At 51.3% G+C, this 19,156-nt stretch overlaps 10 protein-coding genes across 10 annotated transcripts; 7 read left to right on the forward strand and 3 right to left on the reverse strand.

The window, feature by feature from the left end:
- Positions 1-83: 83 nt before the first annotated feature.
- On the reverse strand, positions 84-2,136 carry PV06_03884 (uncharacterized protein). Its single transcript, XM_016404709.1, has one exon. The coding sequence runs from the start codon at positions 428-430 to the stop codon at positions 107-109; it is 324 nt and encodes a 107-aa protein (XP_016265714.1). The 5' UTR covers positions 431-2,136; the 3' UTR covers positions 84-106.
- PV06_03885 (uncharacterized protein) lies at positions 328-2,279 on the forward strand. Its single transcript, XM_016404710.1, has 2 exons — positions 328-1,304; positions 1,387-2,279. The coding sequence occupies exons 1-2, from the start codon at positions 918-920 to the stop codon at positions 1,882-1,884; spliced, it is 885 nt and encodes a 294-aa protein (XP_016265715.1). The 5' UTR covers positions 328-917; the 3' UTR covers positions 1,885-2,279.
- Positions 2,280-2,282: 3 nt separating this feature from the next.
- On the forward strand, positions 2,283-3,810 carry PV06_03886 (lipoyl synthase, mitochondrial; the record flags this gene model as incomplete). The annotated part of the gene is made up of 1 exon (XM_016404711.1): positions 2,283-3,810. The coding sequence occupies one exon, from the start codon at positions 2,283-2,285 to the stop codon at positions 3,648-3,650; it is 1,368 nt and encodes a 455-aa protein (XP_016265716.1). The 3' UTR covers positions 3,651-3,810.
- Positions 3,739-4,631, reverse strand: PV06_03887 (uncharacterized protein). The gene is made up of 2 exons (XM_016404712.1): positions 4,417-4,631; positions 3,739-4,269 (listed from the first exon to the last, which is right to left on the reverse strand). Exons 1-2 carry the CDS (start codon positions 4,509-4,511, stop codon positions 3,948-3,950), a joined length of 417 nt encoding a protein of 138 aa, XP_016265717.1. The 5' UTR covers positions 4,512-4,631; the 3' UTR covers positions 3,739-3,947.
- Positions 4,632-5,007: 376 nt separating this feature from the next.
- Positions 5,008-5,724, forward strand: PV06_03888 (uncharacterized protein; the record flags this gene model as incomplete). Its single annotated transcript, XM_016404713.1, has 1 exon — positions 5,008-5,724. Exon 1 carries the CDS (start codon positions 5,068-5,070, stop codon positions 5,722-5,724), a length of 657 nt encoding a protein of 218 aa, XP_016265718.1. The 5' UTR covers positions 5,008-5,067.
- A 99-nt stretch (positions 5,725-5,823) lies between these two features.
- Positions 5,824-6,384, forward strand: PV06_03889 (uncharacterized protein; the record flags this gene model as incomplete). Its single annotated transcript, XM_016404714.1, has 1 exon — positions 5,824-6,384. One exon carries the CDS (start codon positions 5,824-5,826, stop codon positions 6,382-6,384), a length of 561 nt encoding a protein of 186 aa, XP_016265719.1.
- On the reverse strand, positions 6,266-7,398 carry PV06_03890 (uncharacterized protein). The gene is made up of 2 exons (XM_016404715.1): positions 7,262-7,398; positions 6,266-7,170 (listed from the first exon to the last, which is right to left on the reverse strand). Exons 1-2 carry the CDS (start codon positions 7,323-7,325, stop codon positions 6,458-6,460), a joined length of 777 nt encoding a protein of 258 aa, XP_016265720.1. The 5' UTR covers positions 7,326-7,398; the 3' UTR covers positions 6,266-6,457.
- Positions 7,399-7,600: 202 nt separating this feature from the next.
- On the forward strand, positions 7,601-9,382 carry PV06_03891 (uncharacterized protein). Its single transcript, XM_016404716.1, has one exon. It carries the CDS (start codon positions 7,654-7,656, stop codon positions 9,169-9,171), a length of 1,518 nt encoding a protein of 505 aa, XP_016265721.1. The 5' UTR covers positions 7,601-7,653; the 3' UTR covers positions 9,172-9,382.
- A 455-nt stretch (positions 9,383-9,837) lies between these two features.
- PV06_03892 (uncharacterized protein) lies at positions 9,838-14,123 on the forward strand. Its single transcript, XM_016404717.1, has 3 exons — positions 9,838-10,109; positions 10,251-10,501; positions 10,930-14,123. Exons 1-3 carry the CDS (start codon positions 9,845-9,847, stop codon positions 12,130-12,132), a joined length of 1,719 nt encoding a protein of 572 aa, XP_016265722.1. The 5' UTR covers positions 9,838-9,844; the 3' UTR covers positions 12,133-14,123.
- Positions 14,124-18,119: 3,996 nt separating this feature from the next.
- On the forward strand, positions 18,120-19,121 carry PV06_03893 (uncharacterized protein). Its single transcript, XM_016404718.1, has one exon. It carries the CDS (start codon positions 18,357-18,359, stop codon positions 19,095-19,097), a length of 741 nt encoding a protein of 246 aa, XP_016265723.1. The 5' UTR covers positions 18,120-18,356; the 3' UTR covers positions 19,098-19,121.
- The last annotated feature ends 35 nt before the right edge of the window (positions 19,122-19,156 follow it).

Consider the following 19,156-nt stretch of genomic DNA (forward strand, 5'->3'; position numbering starts at 1 on the left):
GTGGGATGTTCATTTCCTCCCGTGAAAGATGAATATTTATCGACTCAATGAGACATATAGAATCAAGGATCAGGAATCGGTGTTTTTCTCTCTCTGTGCGAGTTTCTCAAAAGCACCTTGAGGCTGTCCAACTCAGCTTACGCTTCGGTTTGACGCAAAAGGGGAGTAAGGCGTCGACAAGCATGCAGCATTCTGGGCATATGAGGGATAAAACAAGCAGCAGAAAGTGTCCAAGTGACCATCCCGCATGAAGTTGGGCTCGTAAAACCCTTGCACCGACCTGCGTCAGAAGAAGCATCAAGTGGCATCGCCTTCGTTGTGCCCCTCCAGGAACATCAACAAATTGGACGTCATGGGCCTTGTCCATTAAGGCCCTTTTAGGCGTATCATTGTCACTGAAACTACTACTCATCCAGTAGCTCAGAACCATCCCTCTCCACGTCGCTGATGCGCTTCTTACTGCTCCAGACTGAGGCCGAGTACTCACTTATACGCTGTCAATCTACCTGCCTACGGTACCTTACCTTGCCTTATTCACAAAAGACCGCGTCCTCTGCCTCGAATCACCGTCGCTCCCCTTGTTCCATGGCTGGTCAGCCGATGCGAGCGTCATTCCTCTGCAAATCGCATCTCTCTCGCCTATGTACCCGGAAAGGCACATGCCTCACTCCGAGTTCAACAGGTCTTCGTCTTCGTCCTCGTCCTCGTCCTTGTGAAAGATCCTTCGATTTCTGCAACGCACCTGCCCTCGTGGCCGTGTGGTACCTCTCTCCACCTTGAAATTCTCACAAAAGAAAGTCCTCTCCTGCCAGACTCCTTTGGCAACTATCGTCCTCCCTCTCTCTCTCTCTCTCTTTTTCTATATTTTCTGTCATTGCTGAGCTTCCTCCTGTTACAAGAGTGCACGCCAATTCAACATGAACAACGATCTGTATATCCTTCCTAATGCAACCGAGCCTCAGGTCCTCCACTCCTCTCTGCCTCTGCATCCCATTCTGGTCGTTGCTGCCCTCGCCATCTCGTTGGTGAGCTTTGCACTGTGGTGTGTCCAAGATTATCGCTTGTACAAGTCACTGGGACCAGGAGGGCCACCATACAATGTGTACGGCTGGGTCCTGACCTCCTTCATCGTTCGTCCTTATACACTCTCAGCACATGACACGACATGGACAGGTGACTATCCTGAGAATGCTGCCCACAAAGAGATTCTGGCACTTCCAAATCGAAAAGGATCTCGCCCACTGATCCTGGGCATTGCTCCTCAACGACAATTCAGCCAGAACCCGGGACCGTCGATGAATGCGGTGAGTTTGGTCAGCATGTGAACTCGAAAGGAGCTCATCCCCTTGATATTGTCTTGTGAGGTTTGTGGCTAATGACTGTAAGCGTGTGACATCTCTTTTTACCTCACTTGTTTTGAGAAATCCTAGGTCACTGCAGCAAAACCTTTCCAGCCTTGAAAAGCACAACATTGCTCTTTTTGTACATCCAAGTCTCCTAGCCAAACCTCAAAACCTTCCCGAGGTTGCCACCGTCTCCCGAGGAGAACTTGGTCATATCCACGGCGACGCATCCATGCATCTGTATTTCTCACCTGCAGATGCCAAAGAGATCATTGAGAAGGGCTGGGCCGAACGACACCGTTGTGCAAGAACAGCTCCATGGTGGTTAGGTGGCAGGAAATACAGTTGGAAGATCGGAGACACGTTTCTGATAGTGTATGCTCCAAGAAATGAGGAAGAGTTGGAAATTCTGCAGACTTTGCTCAGAGCCAGTGCTAGATTTATGACCGGAGAAGAGACGGTGGTGGCGCCATTGAAGGATGACCAAGAGATGGAGCATGAACATGATCATTGCCGAAGGAAAAGTGCTCCCGCAGCCTGACGATGCTCTTTCTGGACGCCATGATATCTGTCAGACTGGCAAGTCAACAATGTCGATTCACGATGGCATTCTCAAAGCATATGGCTCCTGGAGTGTTGGGGATGTCATTGTTATCATGGACCGTGGTATGGGAAGAGAGATGGAAATCAACTTGTCAACTACAACGACCATCATGTTTTAGAACGTTCACTGTGCGGAGTCCGGACGGATTGAACACTCATGAAGAATTCTAGGAGATGAAAGAAAATAGCAATCAATCGTCTGGTTAAAAGCTCGCACTGGACGAAATATGTACCTATATGTAATCTGTGCTCCGTACTAGGCTTGCTCTCGTACTAACGAGCGCAGCCGAGAATAAGCGCAAAATACTGACCCGTCAATGCCGCCGATCGGGCAGAATGGCGCATTTCATATCCCATACACCTTATTTGTCTCTGCTCATCATATTTCTAACCACCACCATCCTGTCCCTCAATCATCCACAAAAGGCCGACAGCATGGCCACAGTCGTCCCGCGTCATCGTTGTCTCAACGGACAACCTTGGTCCTCACCTTTCAAAGTCTTTTTGCTCCAGGGCACCACCAATCCAACCGCATCAGCCCCTCGTCGGACATTTGCCACCACGACCGACGATGTCCCAACAACAAAGCCACGGGTGCGAGCCACTACATTCGCAGACAAACTCAACGCCGGTCCTTCATTTTCAGATTTTGTGTCTGGCAGAGACGAGCCTTTAGATCCGTCCGAAGCCTATGCCCTCAAGACCGCGCTGGTAGGGCCGGAAGGCAAGAAGAAACAAATTACCCGGTTGCCTTCGTGGCTCAAGACCTCGATTCCCGACAGCGCAAATTATAAAAAGATCAAGAATGACCTTCGAGGTCTCAATCTGCACACTGTCTGCGAGGAAGCCCGGTGTCCCAACATCTCCGAATGCTGGGGCGGAAGCAGCAAGTCCGCCGCAACGGCGACGATCATGCTGATGGGCGACACCTGCACACGAGGTTGTCGCTTTTGCAGCGTGAAGACATCCAAGACACCCCCACCGTTGGATCCGCACGAGCCCGAACATACCGCTGAGGCATTGTCACGTTGGGGACTGGGTTACGTGGTTATGACGGTCGTGGACCGAGATGATCTGCCGGACGGCGGTGCGCACCATCTCGCCGAGACAATTCGAAAAGTCAAGGCAAAAGCACCGTCTATATTGGTGGAATGCTTGACAGGAGATTACCAAGGCGACCTGGAAATGGTCAAGCTGGTCGCTACGTCTGGTCTGGACGTTTATGCGCACAACGTGGAAACCACCGAGGCACTCACCTCACAGGTTCGAGATCGTCGTGCAAACTTCAGACAATCCCTGAGCGTCCTTCAAGCCGCCAAAAAGGCCAAGCCGGATTTGATCACAAAGACGTCCATGATGCTCGGACTGGGGGAGACGGAGGAGGACGTGTGGGCTGCGCTGCGAGATCTGCGCGCTAATAGCGTTGATGTGGTCACCTTTGGCCAGTACATGCGGCCGACAAAGAGACACATGGCCGTACACGAGTATGTCACTCCAGACGTGTTTGAGCAATGGAGAGTCAGGGCGCTTGAGATGGGCTTCCTCTACGTCGCAAGTGGTCCATTAGTTCGAAGCAGCTACAAGGCTGGTGAGGCCTTTATCGAAAACGTCTTGAAGAAGAGGCGAGCTGGTCGAGCAGAGACCGCGACGGCAGATATCGCGGGCGATATACCCGTGAACAGTATCGAGCTGGGCAAGGCTTGATTTTAACCAGCTGTTGACCGTTTTATGTTGGATTCGGCGTTTGGCTATTGCCCTGGATGTACGAAATGGCTCGTGTATAGCAGTTCTCCTTCATCGGTGGAAGATAAGAGATCAGAATGAAATATTTTCATCGTCATTGTCAACCAATGGCTAGACTAGATTGACCTTTTCCAGCAACTTAGAAGACCTGAGTGTTTATCTCCTGCAATATCACTAGATAACCTGTAACGCCACACGCCATGCTCATATGTACCAGCCCACGATTGGGCTCGTCCGGTTTGTTCACGTCTCGTCCTGTCAACCACAGCTCCCGCACTCGGGTGCCCTGACGTCGTCTATTCCGCCGAATCTTCTACCTGCACCACCTCCGCCGAATCCTGAGCCTGATCCTGAGCCTGATCCGCTGCCACTGCTACCACTACCGCCAGGACCGGCCCCCGTACGATTGACTCCTCCCCACCGCGTCCGTTCCTGGTACGCATTCGGGCGCCCGCGGGTGTTGAACTGCGAATTCTGCGCCGCCGTGTACGGATCTAGACTGAAGAGGGAGACAAAGTATAAACCTAAAAAGTTGTAGATGTCGTCGCCCACTCGGGAGATGCGGGCGGTGATGGGAGGTCTGTTTATTGAGAGGAGAGTGAGTAAGTCGGTTTGTCTTGGGCCGGATGGGAATGGGAAAAGTTCTGAGACGTTGGGAAGGGGATCGGTTTCGAAACATGGCCAGATTGATTGTCAATCAATAGGCAGAAAGAAAATGGATACGTACGTTTCGAGAACATGTCCTGACGAAGAGACGTAACTGGAAGATGAGGAGGATGAGGTTGGTTTGTTGATTGAGGTGGCTTTGGTTTTATCTGCCATCGTGGACAATGGTGAAGGATATCTTTGTTGGAGTCAAGATGAGGAGTGGAGAGTTTGTCGAGAATTATAAACAAATGCGAACAGTATGTATTGATTGAGGATATGGAAAGAGACGTGAAGTCGTTGGATGGTTCGGGGTGGAATGCGAGGGGTGATTGACGACAGCCGCAGTTTTAGTGGCAGCCTTGTTCAGCCTTGTCGGCAGGTCGTGTCGTTAGTTACACACGGGGCTTCTCCTAGGCAGTTCAGCGGACGATTTGCCTTGTCTACGAAGTAACCCATGCGGAGTACAAGCATCTGTTTCGATACAGCACCGCTTTACCTCTGCTTACCGTCTTGTTATCACATACATCCCCCACTAACAATACGCGGGGATTCGACACCCATCCTCGATGACACCCTCATATTCGCTTGCGAGGTGGCACTGGCCCCCAAATGTCTTGTGAACCAGGCGCCAGTTGCACTCAGTTGCCAGGCCTGGTTATGACTTGTCAGCCTCAAGGGATAAGATGTTGCCTTGTGATGCCTATCGCCAAAAGAAATGAACTGAAACTTGATGAGCGTCCTACGAGCCTTATCGAGAGAAATGGTCACATTTCTTCTTTTTCAGTTGACGCAGCCACAAGGCAATTTCGGGGTAGTGACCACCACCGAGGGTGCATCCCAAAATATTTACATTTGGGGTGCGATGAACAACGAGAAACTAGAGCACATATCTGTCCTCTGCTGTAATGAGTTCATACAGCAAGTGATGGTCGATGCTGTGTTCAATCTCGCCGACTTGTCCATCAATGCAGGGACGTATCCGCCGGTGGTCGATGAAAGCAGTGCCCAATTCTTCTCTGAAGCACCCTTCATGCTTTCCAGACTGCCTGGTGGAAGTCTACCGCTACCAGTTGCTCCCATGAGCTCCCAGAATCATGGCTACACCAATTACCATGATGACAGGGGCGACTTTTTCACCATCATGGCTGGGTCGAAAACTCCATTCCTCAACCCTCCGCCAATCTCAACTTGGGACGATCCTGCAAATGACGCTGGGGTTATTGATGGAATCAAGCATTTGACAGGCATTATTCGTGCACAACAGTATAACTATGTAGCACCACTAGCTTCAATACCTGAAAATGTGACACGGCGCAGCTACAATGGCACAGCCATTGATCCATATGGTACAAGAATTGTTCAGAGCAGCGTCTCTACCAGATTTTAACAGTCGTTTCTGGGTGCCATGGTACTCTGCATATTGGCGACTGCATTCCCTGTGGACACAAAAGAAGTCTTGCAAACTAACCCATGCGACATTGCAGGCATGGCCGCTCTGCTGGCTGATTCGGAATTGCTTGTTAACGAAGATGATGACGAGAAGGGAAGAGTGGCTGCAATGCCGGTGGATGCTCAAGACATGACTGGGCATCAACTGATGCGGTGGTGGGATGATCGAGGTTTTCGCTTCCGACTCGGTGGGTTCGATGATAAAGGATACGAGGAGGGCAGCCTGGTCGATTTGAAGTCACCACACTCGGCAGGAACAGCTGTAGAAAGCGGGAGTCCCGGACAGGTTACGACTAAGGTGGCGATAAGGAAATACAGATTGGGAATTGTACAAGGTCAAGACGAGGAGTCCAGGATTTGCGCGCCAGTGCCAGCAACGCCACCAGACAGCGAAGGGGGCTCGAGGATAGTACATATTCGAAACGAAGATTCTGAGGAGTATACAACTATATCGAGAACAACATTAGATCTTGGATCAGGTTCGTGTATTGCACACCGTCGAAAAGAAGGGTCTGAGGTACAAGCGACTTTATCGGAAACACAGTCAGATCCACCCATCCAATTCCGAAAACGTGCAACGAAGGCTATGACAATATGAACAACAAAAGGGTACGATAGTACATTGCTATAAACTTGAACTTGAATCAGCTCCCTCACGTGCACACCCTCAGTCACGGCTCCTTTACGGCGTTATGAGCGATCTGTCGATTCTCGGCAGTCGTGGTCTGGACATACTTCTGGATATACTCGGGTATGGGTTCGACCTTGTTTGTTGCGCTTGGTATGGGGCTGTCGAACGTCTCGTACACTGGAACAACCCCGGTCCATACCTTGTCCGTGATGTCGGCCCTGCTCTCATCTTTGGCTTCATCGTGGGGTCCTCCTTGCCGAACTTTGCCACTGCCAGTCTCGATCTTGACTCGCAGAATGGTGGTGGATGTCATTTCGACATTGTCGGGTGGGATCCGAGTGTTTTCCCACCGCCCTTGGACGACCTTGTTCGTGATCTTCTGCATCGCGTACAACTTCTCCTGGTCTGTCTCGACCACTTGGGCATAACCCTGCAAGACAGCGGATCGGTAATTGTAGCTGTGGGAGTTGGGTGTCAATGAGAGTACCAAGCCGTCCACTTTCGTCGCCGCAATGCACACTGGTATGCTCTTTGAGGAACCTCGTGCTAAGCGCATGATTCTTGAGCTGACATAGCCGTGCAAGTAACAGTCCAGTGGCTCATTCAGGTCCGCGGACGGATATTCGAATGAACCCATGACTCCGATCATTGGCAGAATCGCGGGAAACGGATCCTCTGGGCTGGGTGTGAATGAGACATGGAGGACTGGTGTAGAATTGATGATTTGGTGGATTGTATGCAAATCATATGTGCCTTTTGTGGGTTTTAACCAAGTCAATTTGTGCCCTTGAAGATTTTTTTTCTGAAAGGAGCGACTAGGACGATGGTGGTGACAAGTACTCACCTCTACTGTCATAGCGATTGACTGTATTCTGCTTCTTTTTCGGGTAAACGAGATTCTGGACCATGATTGAATATGTGAGGTGTAGTTTGTTCTTTTTGGCCTACCACACTACGACATAGACTTGGAATACGTTCCTAGAGGTATTGGACATCGATTGAGGCACGAGGTTAGTATTTAACCATCATTATGACTCCCACCAATGTCTGTGTTGCCGTTACAAAGTCAATGGATGGATGGACAGTGGACAATTCCGCACAAGGAAACTCGATGCGATGCGGAATATTGAAGATTTGGAGATGAGCGTCTGGTGTCTTTCTTCGGTCTCGATCTTCAATCGAACTTCTCTAACAACGAACGAGTACTCGCGATTCTTTGTCCGTCCGTCGTAGAGCATGTCGATGCGGAGGACATTATGGAAGAGCCTGCATTGTACCAATAATGTCCTCAACCTTTCCCAACCCATCCAAAGACTCCCTCGAACCTCCCTCCGCAGCTACAACAGTGTCAGTGGCATTGTGAATGCGGCAGACCTCTCCTTCGGCCAACCTGTCCACGAGACGCATCCTCACATCCTACAGCCGGGAGAACTGACTCCAGGCATATCAGCCCAAGAATATGCCGACCGACGTACCAAATTGGCGGCGAAGTTGCCCGACAATGCCATCGCAATAGTCGCCGCGTCCGACATCCATTTCCGCTCCGGCAGCGTCTTCTACGAGTTCCACCAAGACCCGGATTTTTTCTATCTGACCGGGTTCAATGAACCAGAGGCTCTTGCCGTGATCGGAAAGGACTCTACCGGAACGGACCACACGTTCCATCTGTACGTGCGAGAGAAAGATGCCAAGGCAGAGATTTGGGATGGCGCAAGATCAGGCACGCAGGCTGCGAGGGACGTTTTCAACGCGGACGAGACTGGGGATATAAGCCGGGTAAAGACGATTCTACCGGAGCTCGTCGGCTCTGCGACGTCCGGGGTGTACACGGACATCATGACGCCGGACTCATCGACAACTACTCAGTCCGCGTTGCGTCGATTCCTCCACGGCAAACCTCGAAGAACCACGGAGTTTGCGGATCTCTTGCAGTCGCAGTCGAGCAAGATCAACCGCCTCCGACCCATCATGAATGACCTACGAGCCTTCAAGAGTCCCGCCGAGATTGAAGTCATGAGGAGAGCAGGGAAGGCGTCCGGTCGAGCACACACCGAGGCGATGCGCAAGGCGTGGACACGGGAGAAGCAACTCGACGCGTACTTGAGGTACCAATTTGTCATGCAGGGGTGCGACACCAGTGCGTTCGAACCCGTCGTGGCGGGCGGCAAGAACGCGCTGAGTATACATTACGTCCGCAACGACGACGTCCTCCAGGACGACGAGATGGTGTTGGTCGACGGAGGCGGCAAGTACGGGGGTTACATCGCCGACATCACGCGCACGTGGCCCGTAAACGGAAAATTCAGTGACGCCCAGAGAGATCTGTACCAGGCCGTGTTGAACGTTCAGCGTTCGCTGATTTCCTTGTGTCGGGGTAGCTCGAACATGTCGCTGGACAAGCTCCACAGCATCGCCGAGGATTCCCTGTCGAATGAACTGAGGCAGATTGGGTTCGACATGTCTTCTTCATCAAAGACGGCAATTGAGAAGCTCTTCCCACATCATCTGAGCCACTACATCGGCATGGACGTGCATGATACGGTCGGGTACACTAGAAAGACTGTCTTGCAAGAGGGACATTGTATTACTATCGAACCTGGGATTTATGTCCCCGACGACGAACGATGGCCGAAGCATTTCAGAAACATGGGCGTGAGGATCGAGGACAGCGTTTGTGTGCAAGAGGACAGTCCTTTTGTTCTCACCACCGAGGCTGTCAAGGAAGTTGTTGATATTGAGGCACTGAGAGATTGAGATTGAGATTGAGATTGAGATCGATCATCTTTTGGTTCACAGTTTTAATGTACTCGGTAAGGAGTACCTGTGACAGGCAAGGTGTGAGATTGTAAGAGTAAAGGAAAGATGACTGATAGCATAATCATTCAGATCCATTGTAAATTTTTCCAATGGTTGCCTCTGAGGCATTTGACTCTTCCAGACTGTTTCTGCTTATATTTGGTGGATGTCTAGATAGCATAATCTGTAGTTATTCTGTTCTCTAATCGAAGTTGAACGGAGAGACGGAAAAGAGCTAATTTATTAGTATTCGAGAAAGATGAAGAAAAATGATCTCATCAAATTGACACCAAAGAATCCACGATTTCGACTTCAATGTCTTCCTTTTCTTATTGCATGAAACATTCTCAATTCTTCGCGCAGGTTATCTTAGAGCTTTAGAGTGTACCTGCTCGTACTCGTATTCGAAGGGGACTTCTCCGTCGGTCTTTTTACGGACGTTTTGTATCAGCTTTGACCACCATCACCACCACCCACGGATCGCAGATATTGAACATTCCAAACCCAGCCAAAGAAGAAGAAGCGACCCTACAGTAACATCACCAGGTTTACTGACACCATCAATCTTGTGATTGTTTCTCTTCTTACCGGGACCAAAAAAATCAATAAAAAAAACAAAAGATACGAAAAAATGGCTATCGAGGTCGTTTCAGAAGACCAAACGCCGACCGAGACAAGCCCTCTACTAGGCGGTCACCAAAATGGTCAAACCGTCCAACCGATAAACGCCCAACCGGGGTCGTCAAATTCTTCTGAGAATGTTGCAAACGGAAACGGCGGTTCGAGCGATTCGAGCGACGTCGAAAACATAACAGCTCTAGCGGAAGAACCTAGCACCAAAAAGCTCGTGGCAATCATGGCGGCGATATGGACTGGTGTGTTCTTTGCTGCTTTGGGTATGTTTGTCGTACGCGTCTTCTTATCTGGGCTTCCCTTACCTGACACCACCCTCCCCTACCTACCGTACCTCGTCGCACAATCCTTGCCCTTCCTACTTGGTCATACTCCCTGAATACTAAAACCTCTTTTTTCTCAAGATACCACAATCGTTGCAACCCTGACGGCGCCCATATCTTCATCCTTTGACTCCCTAAGCCTCCTGTCGTGGTTGGCGTCTGGCTACCTGATTGCCAATTCTGCATGTCAGCCCCTCTCGGGGAAACTGACAGACATCTTCTCCCGACGATATGGCCTTGTGTTTTCAAACGTCTTCTTCGCGGCGGGTACTCTGATCTGTGGCCTTGCCCCTAATGCTCAAACAATAATCGCTGGAAGGGTCATTGCTGGTGTAAGTTTCCTATCTTTTCATTGTGGATGTCAAGCAATATTTTCCACGGTCCCAAGCTATGGGTAGTGTTATACTGGCTTGACGGATCCCTGCGTTTGCAGGGATCATGCGGGTTCTTCTTGATTGCCAGCCTGATGCTTGGGATGCCCAAATAACTCCCAGAACCCGTAATGGGTGTACATTTTTAGCCCTGCTGCCCTTCCTTACTTCCTTAGAATTCCTCCGAGGCGCCCTAAACCCCCCAGAAACTCCTTCCCTGGTTGGCTCTTCCCAGTGCCAGCACCAGCACACCTTACCCTTTCCATCCTTCCGAGCACATACTCACACACACGATACAATCATTCTACCCATACCCAAAGCTCCCCTTCAGACAGGATCTGCACCATGTTTTATGAGCCCACACTAAAACTCTACCTGATTGTTAACAGATCGGAGGAGGCGGTCTCTCCTGCATCACTACCTTTGTCACATCCGACCTGATTCCCCTCCGCCGCCGCGGTCTCTGGCAAGGTTATGGCAACCTCATCTTCGGTCTGGGAATGGGCACAGGGGGTGTCTTCGGTGGATTGTTGGCTGATCGCCTCTCGTGGCGCTGGGCTTTTCTGATCCAAGTCCCATTCATCTTCGTCTCGACCGTCATGGTCTGGTTCCTGGTCGACATCCCTGTCAATGCGAGCGCGAAACCACCACTGAGTCGAATCGACTTTCTCGGCTCTTCTCTCCTCGTCACGTCGCTTGTCCTGCTCCTCCTGGGTCTAAACACTGGGGGCAACCAACGAGCCTGGTCTCACCCTTTGATCATCACGAGTCTCGTCCTCGCATTTGTGACGTTTACATTGTTTCTTTTCATCGAGTCATCCTCACCGAATCTAGTTCCCGAACCCATCATTCCCGTCTCGCTCATCGTGCGCACCCGCACCGTCCTCGCGTCCTGCCTCGTCAACTGGTTTGGCACCATGGCCGCCTTTCTTGCCCTCTACTACGTGCCTCTGTACCTCCAGGTGCGGGGCCTGAGCGCCACCCAGGCTGGGCTCAGAGTCATCCCTTTTGCGGTGAGCACGTCCCTGGGCAGCCTGGGATCAGGGTACGTGATGCGCGTGACGGGTCGTTACTACTGGTCCATGGTATGCTCGATGGCCGTCTTCGTGCTGGGCTCCGCCTTGCTGTGCACCTTCCGCCTCGACACCCCAAGCTGGCCGACCTACGTCTACGTCACGCCTTTAGGTTTGGGCTATGGGGCCATGCTGACCATCACGCTGGTCGCCATGATCAGTTCCGTCGATCACGAGCACCAAGCTGTCATTACTGCGGCGAGCTACGCCTTTCGTTCTACGGGCTCGACCATCGGTATCACCATCGCCGGCGCCGTCTTTCAGAATATTCTCACTCAAGAGCTCTACGCAAAGTACGGCGGCACGCCAGGGAGTGACGACCAAATCCGCAGGATCAGGGATAGTCTGGATGGACTGAAGCACCTCCCCGTTGGCTGGGATGTGGACGTCGTTTATGCCATCTACATGCACGCGCTGAGGGGTGCCTTCGTGGCTGGCCTTGGGTTGGCTGTGTTGGCCATTGTATCCGGACTAGGCATGAAGGAGCACGTCTTGCACAAAAATCTGGCCCGGAAATAGGTTGCAGAACAGAGAAATCTGGCAAAAGGCCAAAACGAGAACAAGAAATCGAAAGCAAAACAAGAAACTCAATCGGAGAGCAACTCGAAGGGTGACTGTAGAATATGAGATTGACAAACGTCAATCGAGCCGAGAAGGTTCCACTGTCACACATCAACCTGCAGCCCACCAAATGCATGCTAATCTTCCAACGATCGGCAACAATGACTTTCTTCATCTGTTCATGGGGGAAAAGGAAGAAAACGAGGGAGAAGCATCCTTCGCTTCCTAGGGTGGGTTGTTGTCACTCTGTCTTGCCTATGATCAGCCAATGTTTTTACTCTGTACGGCCTGCACGGAGGGTTAACTGGTCTCGACCAGCCTACAAAATCAAGCAGTGGGCCTCTTTTGCGGGCCCAAATATGCATGCATGCATGTTCATGCTTCTGTTTCCTGCTCTTTCGGCTGCTTCTCCTCGTCGCCACACACACGTCAAATGCTAGACCACGCAGATGGCTCAAAGAGGTATGAATTCGCCACCTCAGACCGTATCGATGAAAGCTACACGTCAAACATCCCTGGCCATATGAAAACAAAGATGGAATTTGACTGGTCAGTTCGTTCCCTAGTTGCATAATGAAAGAAGCAAGGAGAATGGATTAAATCATTTGAAGAGGGTCGGTTTCACTTACGTGCTGCTTTTCCCTTTTACTCTGTATGTACGGAGCACCGAGGGAGTATGCTGCTGCAGGAAATAAGCCTCATCAATATAACAATTCGATCCACGTATCCTGCTCAGGCGGCCGATTGCAGACCATTGAATGCTTTGTGGAGGAGCTCAATTATGCAGAAACGAGAGAAGAACTTCATACTAGCCCCCGCTGGTCACGGTGACGAGAGTCCTTTTTGCACCTGGGCCACCTTCTTCCCAGGGCAGCCGAGACCTAACACTACTGCATACTGGCGATATTTTTGTCACCGATGTTGACCTTGCAGAGGGCTCGTACGAAGCAAAACGCTGGAGCAGTTTCTGAAAGCACTTTTCTACAGTATGAAGGAAAGTACTCTACGACAAAAAACAACAAAAGCAAAAAGAGGTGCCAGTTACCATTCACCATTATGCTCATCATGTACGGTGTGAAAAACTTACATACAGAGTACTTGAAACGAAGTAGAGGGACGGGATGGTTGGCTGGCTGGCTGGCTCGCGTTACCAATGGACTAGAGAAGTACAGTTAATTTTCAAATGTGGAGGACTTGAGCGTGATCCCGGTGACCCATGATACCTGCGAAGCTGGATACGGCCATGGGGTGGTTTAACCGCTACGGCTAACCCGTGGAACGGCCCGTTGTGAGCCATGCATGCATATTGGTGTGTGGTGAGCTGGCACACACACACTTGGACCGTTCCTTTGTCCTTCTAGGGCGTGAGGCTGGGCCTGCTTTGCGACAAGGATCTTCCATGATCTTTCTGGAGTGGACACCGCATGTAGGCTGACTTTCCTCGTCACTCGGACCCACCGTGATGGTTTGTCTTCTACGAGTACCTGTACCCGAAGAAAACTGCTTCGACATAGTGAAGCGGGCTCATGCCTACCGGAGTTCTGGTGGAGTCGAAGCCCCTGTCGAAAGATTCTCCACTGTGGCGTGGGTCTTTCTTCGAAACCAAGTCCTTTGGAACGCAGAAACAAAAAGCCAGCCTCAGTGACAGCCGCGGTCACACGGAGTACCACGGAGAAGCAAGCAAAGAGACATCCCCCAGCACGCGGTTTCGATCCTCGCCATCGCTAAATGACCCTGCACGAACAAAACAATCAGACTCATTAGAAGCGAATTAGACTCTAAATTGATTGGTGGCCATGCATGTTTATCCATCATCTCCCTTGCAGGGGGATCATGAAAACGGACCAGGGTGTAACCGGACCAAACCAACCTTGTTGTAGTCAGAAACGCAAAGGACCACGCTAAGTTGTCAATAAACATGGATGAAGGCCACGAGCGAAGGCGATCCTGAGCCCCAGAGGGAGTGTGTGTCGTCATTTGCATGTTGTTATACGGAGTACTTCGAACAATACTCAAGTCCGTTGGCTTTCATTCAAGAGCAGCAATTAGTCCCGACCCTAAGGCTTGCATGACCAGCTTCAGGTCGGCCGAAGGTCACAGGTCATCGTGTCAATGTCCCGAGTCACGACAAAATTGGTGTGCTGGCTTTCATCTGCGGCAGGGATCGTGGCATGGGTGTACGAGCAGTCGTCGCGCTGGCCCTTTGCCTTTCACCTGTGGGCCAGAGGTGATGTCTGATAGGGGGGTGTAGTTGTACATGCTGACAGCGAGTTAAGAATCAATACCATTCAGCCAGGTGTGTATGCATATCTCTTTTACATGTGTGACAGACAACATGGTCGGCTGCTGCAGTCTCCTTCTTCGTACCTCCGTGATAGTTGGCAGTTTTTGGCGAGGGGGGGGGTTGGTTGCTCGGCCGGTAAAAGAGGAAAAAGAAAAGTGGAAGTGAAGTGAGTGCATTATGCAGTGGTCAACTGATCCGTTGTCAAACAGTACCCGCACTCCGGATTTGTTGTTTGTTTTGGCTGGGACGCCACTGGAAGGGTAGGCCAGCGCGGTGACCTCCCTTGTTGATGTTGTTGTTGTTGTTGTTGCTTTGCAACAAATATCGACCGAGGGGTGACCCGGGGGGGGGGAGGGTCTCGACATAACGACCCACGGTCACTGGTCAAAGAAAAGGTCAAAGTCGGGGGCTACGCGACTGTTTGACCCCGTACTTGCTACGCCGTCCGGAAAATGGAAGAAGAATCACCCCCAAAACATAAAATCAAGATCGCCCATGATGACGGGAACCCATGGGAAAGGTCTTGACAGTTTGGTGTGGTGGGCACTCTTTTGGGTGTGTGTGTGTGTGTGTGTGTGTTTGTACTGTACTGTACTGTATGTACATGCTTCACAAATAATCAGGACCTAGGTATCGGCTATACGAGACACCGGTCGGAACTCAGCCTGACAAGTCCACAAAATGAGGCCCGAATGAACCTTTTATTTTCTCGGATGATGATGATGACAGGGAGCTCCACTAGAGCCCCCTTCCCGCAAAGAAGGTTCGTTGCTCGCTGAAAGTTCCGTGATCGTGGTCGTCGATGTGTTGTCATTTCTATTCCAGCAAGTTCCCTTCCCTCCCCCCCTTCCCAAACATGGCTCCGGTCCCCCCCTTTCCCCCGTCCCACCTCCCCTCCATCTCCAGGTGTTTTCATTGAGTTTGCTTTTTCCTTTGTTCTGTCAACTCGATCAAGGGAAGACATGCTTTACGGAGTAGATGTTTATATCTAATTTTGGGCGGGAACGGGGAGCGGGCAGCATCTTATCCTAGCCATGTGACCAGATGTTGGTGTATTTCTTTTTTACCTTTTTTTTTTGTGTCGCCCAAGAATATCTTTAAGTTCTGGACGGGGTCAAGCAGCAGACTCGAGATTGCTCAGCACTAACTCGTTAGAAAAAACTTGTCACCCTTGCTGTGTGTATGTGTGTGTGAAACAAAGGGGGAGCCTCTTTCTCAGAGGCTTGCAGGGTACTTTCTTTGAGACTTCTTCTTGGGGGCAAAAGCAAATGCAATGTTGGTTCTTCGCTTAGCGTCATCATGTGCTTTTCAAGCGTCGAAAGTGATTGTGTGTGTGTGTGTGTGTGTGTGTGAATGTGTAATAGTAGTAACCTGCATCTCCGGCCCTTTACTTCATCCCTGCGGGGTCTCGCAGATGTCTCTACGACTCACACTCCGCCACAACTTTGCGAAAAGCGACCTGCATGCATTCCTGCCTCAAAGACCACCCCCTCCAAAAAGTGCTTCATGCGGTCCTAGTTTGCTGAAATGCAAGCCAAGAACAAAAGTACAGGGGGGTTCAGACGCCGTAGTGTGTCAGAGACCTAAAAACAAAAGATTTAAGCAATAGAACCCGACCTCCGCTCTCTCTCTCTCGCCCAGGGAGGCAAAAGAGCGACCCAAAAAAAGAAGATCATCATCCCCGTTAATTTTTCGCCACTTGAACAACGGATGATGCTCCGAGGATGACCTCTGGGCCCTGCGACATGATGGACCTTCCCGCCCGGGCCCTGGGACGCCAGAAAAGTGGAGTCTTACATGACAACTGGTGATTCTAACTCTGAGCGGAGCAAATGACTACCGGACACGTCTTTTTCGCTGTCGCCGGGTTCCCGATTCAAAAATAAAGAAGGAAGAGAAGTTCAAGAGTGTGTCTGTCTCTGGCGGGGCGGCTCGAGGTGGGAAAAGGGTATAAAGATGGGGTCGTGGCACCAGGTAAGAGATTTGATCTTTCCATCTTTCTCAAAACTACTATTTCAATCTTCAGCCGCTGACCACCAAAGGTAAAACAAGAGTAATTTGTCTCCTGTCTCATTCTGTTCTCAACTCAAGAAAGTTGAGAACCAATCCATCATCCCGCCCAATTCCATACGTTCAAGCGATTGATAAGTTTCCGACCCAAAAAGGTCAACCCTCTTCGTGGCCCAAAGGTGAGTTTCACGTTCAGGCTATTTGCCTGCCTTAGGTACGAGGTCTGGGCCTCGAATAAAACAGCTGACGGTATAGTTACAGTCTTCTATCATCACAATTCACCCTAGCCCAAAAAAAAACAAGGTCAGTGCGCAATGTCTTGACCTGGTTCAAAACAGAAAAAAAAGACAGGTTCTGAGTGTCAGCTCTTTTGGCAGAACGCCATGTGCTACTACGCCAGAACCGATTACTCCTGCGGAGACTGGCGGTGGGGGAACATGAAGCTACGTTGCCAACGACAGCACCGCATGGGCGAGACCTGCGGCGCCAAGCTCGCGGACGAGCAGAACATCGTGTGGGTTTCGGAGCAGTGCCGAACTTGCAAGGACATTGAGGTGAAGCAGAGACGCCTGCAGAGGGAGCTCGACAACATTGCCAGGTGGCAGCGCGAGGGGGACAGGTTCAGGGCCAGCATCGAAAAGGCTCAGCGCGAGGCGCGGCAGTTGAGGGAGATGATTGATGACTTGCAGGGCAAGAGGGCTTCAATCGTGTTTCAGGTGAGACCCGATGCGCGTCCGCCCACCATGTCCGATGTGCGCCCTCCGCGCGCCGTAGTCTAGTAAAAGGGGAGAAGGGGGGGAGGCGAACATTGTCGCAATCGTCATGGATCATGCATGCATGCATTGGCGTCGGAAAAAGTCTGGCGGTTATACGGGTGCATTTCCGATGGCCTCAGAGCTGGGAAGGAGGTTGGAGGACGGCGTTGCAGGCGTTCCAGGCGTTTCTCTCATTTGTTTTCTTGGTCAGGGTGATTTCATGCGGGAAGGGTGTGATGGAAAACCTTCGTACGCGCCGGAGATGCATAGGCGTCGGTTTTCAAACCGGCTGTGGCTGAGTCTGCATCTCTTTTGCTCATTCAAGATGCAGTGGCCGGAGGTTTGTCGCACAAGGGTGCTCATCGTACTCCGTAGGGACATGATGAATGCCAAGCCAGCAAGAAACCCCTGTCAAGCTGTGACTAGAAGGGAACAAATGCTGCTTTCCGGTGATGAATGACTTCGGATCTTCACCGAAGTTTTGGAAACATACAGGGATCACGTTAAATCTAGCCTTGCGGGTGTAAGCGTGCGCTAGTCTTTAATGGGCCTAGTGATTTTCTGTCACATCGATCGGGGCATCACGTGAGAAGTTTTGTCACGTGAAAAAAAGTCACGTGCTCAAGCTCAGTCAATCAATTCACCACGACAAGGCAATTTGGGTCTCTACAACCAATTGCCTCGAGACAGCCCACTGAATGATCACCAGACGGTATGTACTGTATGTCCCTTTCCTAGAAAGTCGACAAGCCAAAGCACAAGCTTTGTCGAGGGAGCCGAGGTAAAGAGTCCTTCTCTGGTCCCTACATAAACATCTTCCCCGCACTCTGAGCATCACGTCGGCTGCTAGAGACTCCAAAGGACGAAGAGCCGAACAAAGTGTCCACTACGGGTACGATCAACCAGTCTGATGGGAAATCTTTAGGGCATCGCCGCGGAGATCTGGTCGACACTAGCCAAAACGCCGAAACCACACGGTTGTAGAAGCAGACCTTCCGATCCAGACTCTTTCTCAACTCTCAACAAAAGACCACCAAAAGATATCCCATTTGGCTCGAGTTTGATTGTGATAACCCAGTCAGCCCATGCGAGCAAACCAGTGAATGAACTACTGATTCGTCTCGTCAACCACCATGGCTCCCAGCTTCCAAAACCTGACCATCGAATCACCGGCCTCGGCGCCAGGGGTCCACATCATAACGATGAACAAACCACCCGAGAATCGACTGAACATGGCGTACGCTCAGACAATCATAGACGCCCTCCGCTACATCGAACGGGACCTGATGAAGCCCGACTCTCCAGGGGCGGTCGTCATCTCGTCCTTTTCCGACAAGTTCTGGTGCACGGGTCTCGAGCTCGACGAGTCCGACTCCAACATGTTTGCCAACGCGGACGGCTTCTACCCGCTCCTCGCCACTCTCGTCGACTACCCCTACCCGACCGTGGCCTTGATCACCGGTCACACGTTCGGCGGTGCGTGCCCGTTCATGCTGTCGTGCGACTACCGGATCATGAACAGCAAGCGCGGCTTCATCAGCATGCCGCCGGTCAACCTCGGGCTACACTTTGACGGCATCGGCGCCCTGCCTCGGCTGAAGCTCCACCCGCAGATCGCACGCAAGATGCTGCTCGAGGCGCACAAGTGGACGGGGGAGGCCGCACTGAAGGACGGGATCGTCGACGAGATCAGCCCCCCCGAGAAGATGAGACAGAGGGCGGTCGAGTTCGCGAGCAGCATCGCCCCTAGAGCGACCATGGGTGTGTACGGTCTCCTGAGGGCCGAACTGTGGGGCGAAGCCCTCGAGAAGTTCAAGGCCATCAGTTACGTGCACAGAAAGAGGATAGGCACGGCCGCGAAAGCGAAGATTTAGATTTTTTGTTTTTCTTCTTGTGTCATGACGCCACAGGCCTGTCTCCAGGTAGAAGGACA

This window comes from Exophiala oligosperma (assembly GCF_000835515.1).
Source record: "Exophiala oligosperma strain CBS 72588 unplaced genomic scaffold supercont1.3, whole genome shotgun sequence".
Lineage (NCBI taxonomy): Eukaryota > Fungi > Ascomycota > Eurotiomycetes > Chaetothyriales > Herpotrichiellaceae > Exophiala > Exophiala oligosperma.

Bases quoted from the DNA above. Each gene is read 5' to 3' on its own strand.
- PV06_03884 (XM_016404709.1), bottom strand. From the start codon at position 430: ATGGTTCTGAGCTACTGGATGAGTAGTAGTTTCAGTGACAATGATACG.
- PV06_03885 (XM_016404710.1), top strand. From the start codon at position 918: ATGAACAACGATCTGTATATCCTTCCTAATGCAACCGAGCCTCAGGTC. The intron at 1,305-1,386 runs GTGAGTTTGGTC...AATGACTGTAAG, and splicing joins CGGGACCGTCGATGAATGCG to CGTGTGACATCTCTTTTTAC.
- PV06_03887 (XM_016404712.1), bottom strand. From the start codon at position 4,511: ATGGCAGATAAAACCAAAGCCACCTCAATCAACAAACCAACCTCATCC. The intron at 4,270-4,416 runs GTACGTATCCAT...CTCAATAAACAG, and splicing joins TCAGGACATGTTCTCGAAAC to ACCTCCCATCACCGCCCGCA.
- PV06_03892 (XM_016404717.1), top strand. From the start codon at position 9,845: ATGGCTATCGAGGTCGTTTCAGAAGACCAAACGCCGACCGAGACAAGC. The intron at 10,110-10,250 runs GTATGTTTGTCG...TTTTTTCTCAAG, and splicing joins TGTGTTCTTTGCTGCTTTGG to ATACCACAATCGTTGCAACC. The intron at 10,502-10,929 runs GTAAGTTTCCTA...GATTGTTAACAG, and splicing joins CTGGAAGGGTCATTGCTGGT to ATCGGAGGAGGCGGTCTCTC.
- PV06_03891 (XM_016404716.1), top strand. From the start codon at position 7,654: ATGTCGATGCGGAGGACATTATGGAAGAGCCTGCATTGTACCAATAAT.
- PV06_03893 (XM_016404718.1), top strand. From the start codon at position 18,357: ATGGCTCCCAGCTTCCAAAACCTGACCATCGAATCACCGGCCTCGGCG.
- PV06_03890 (XM_016404715.1), bottom strand. From the start codon at position 7,325: ATGGTCCAGAATCTCGTTTACCCGAAAAAGAAGCAGAATACAGTCAAT. The intron at 7,171-7,261 runs GTGAGTACTTGT...AACCCACAAAAG, and splicing joins CAATCGCTATGACAGTAGAG to GCACATATGATTTGCATACA.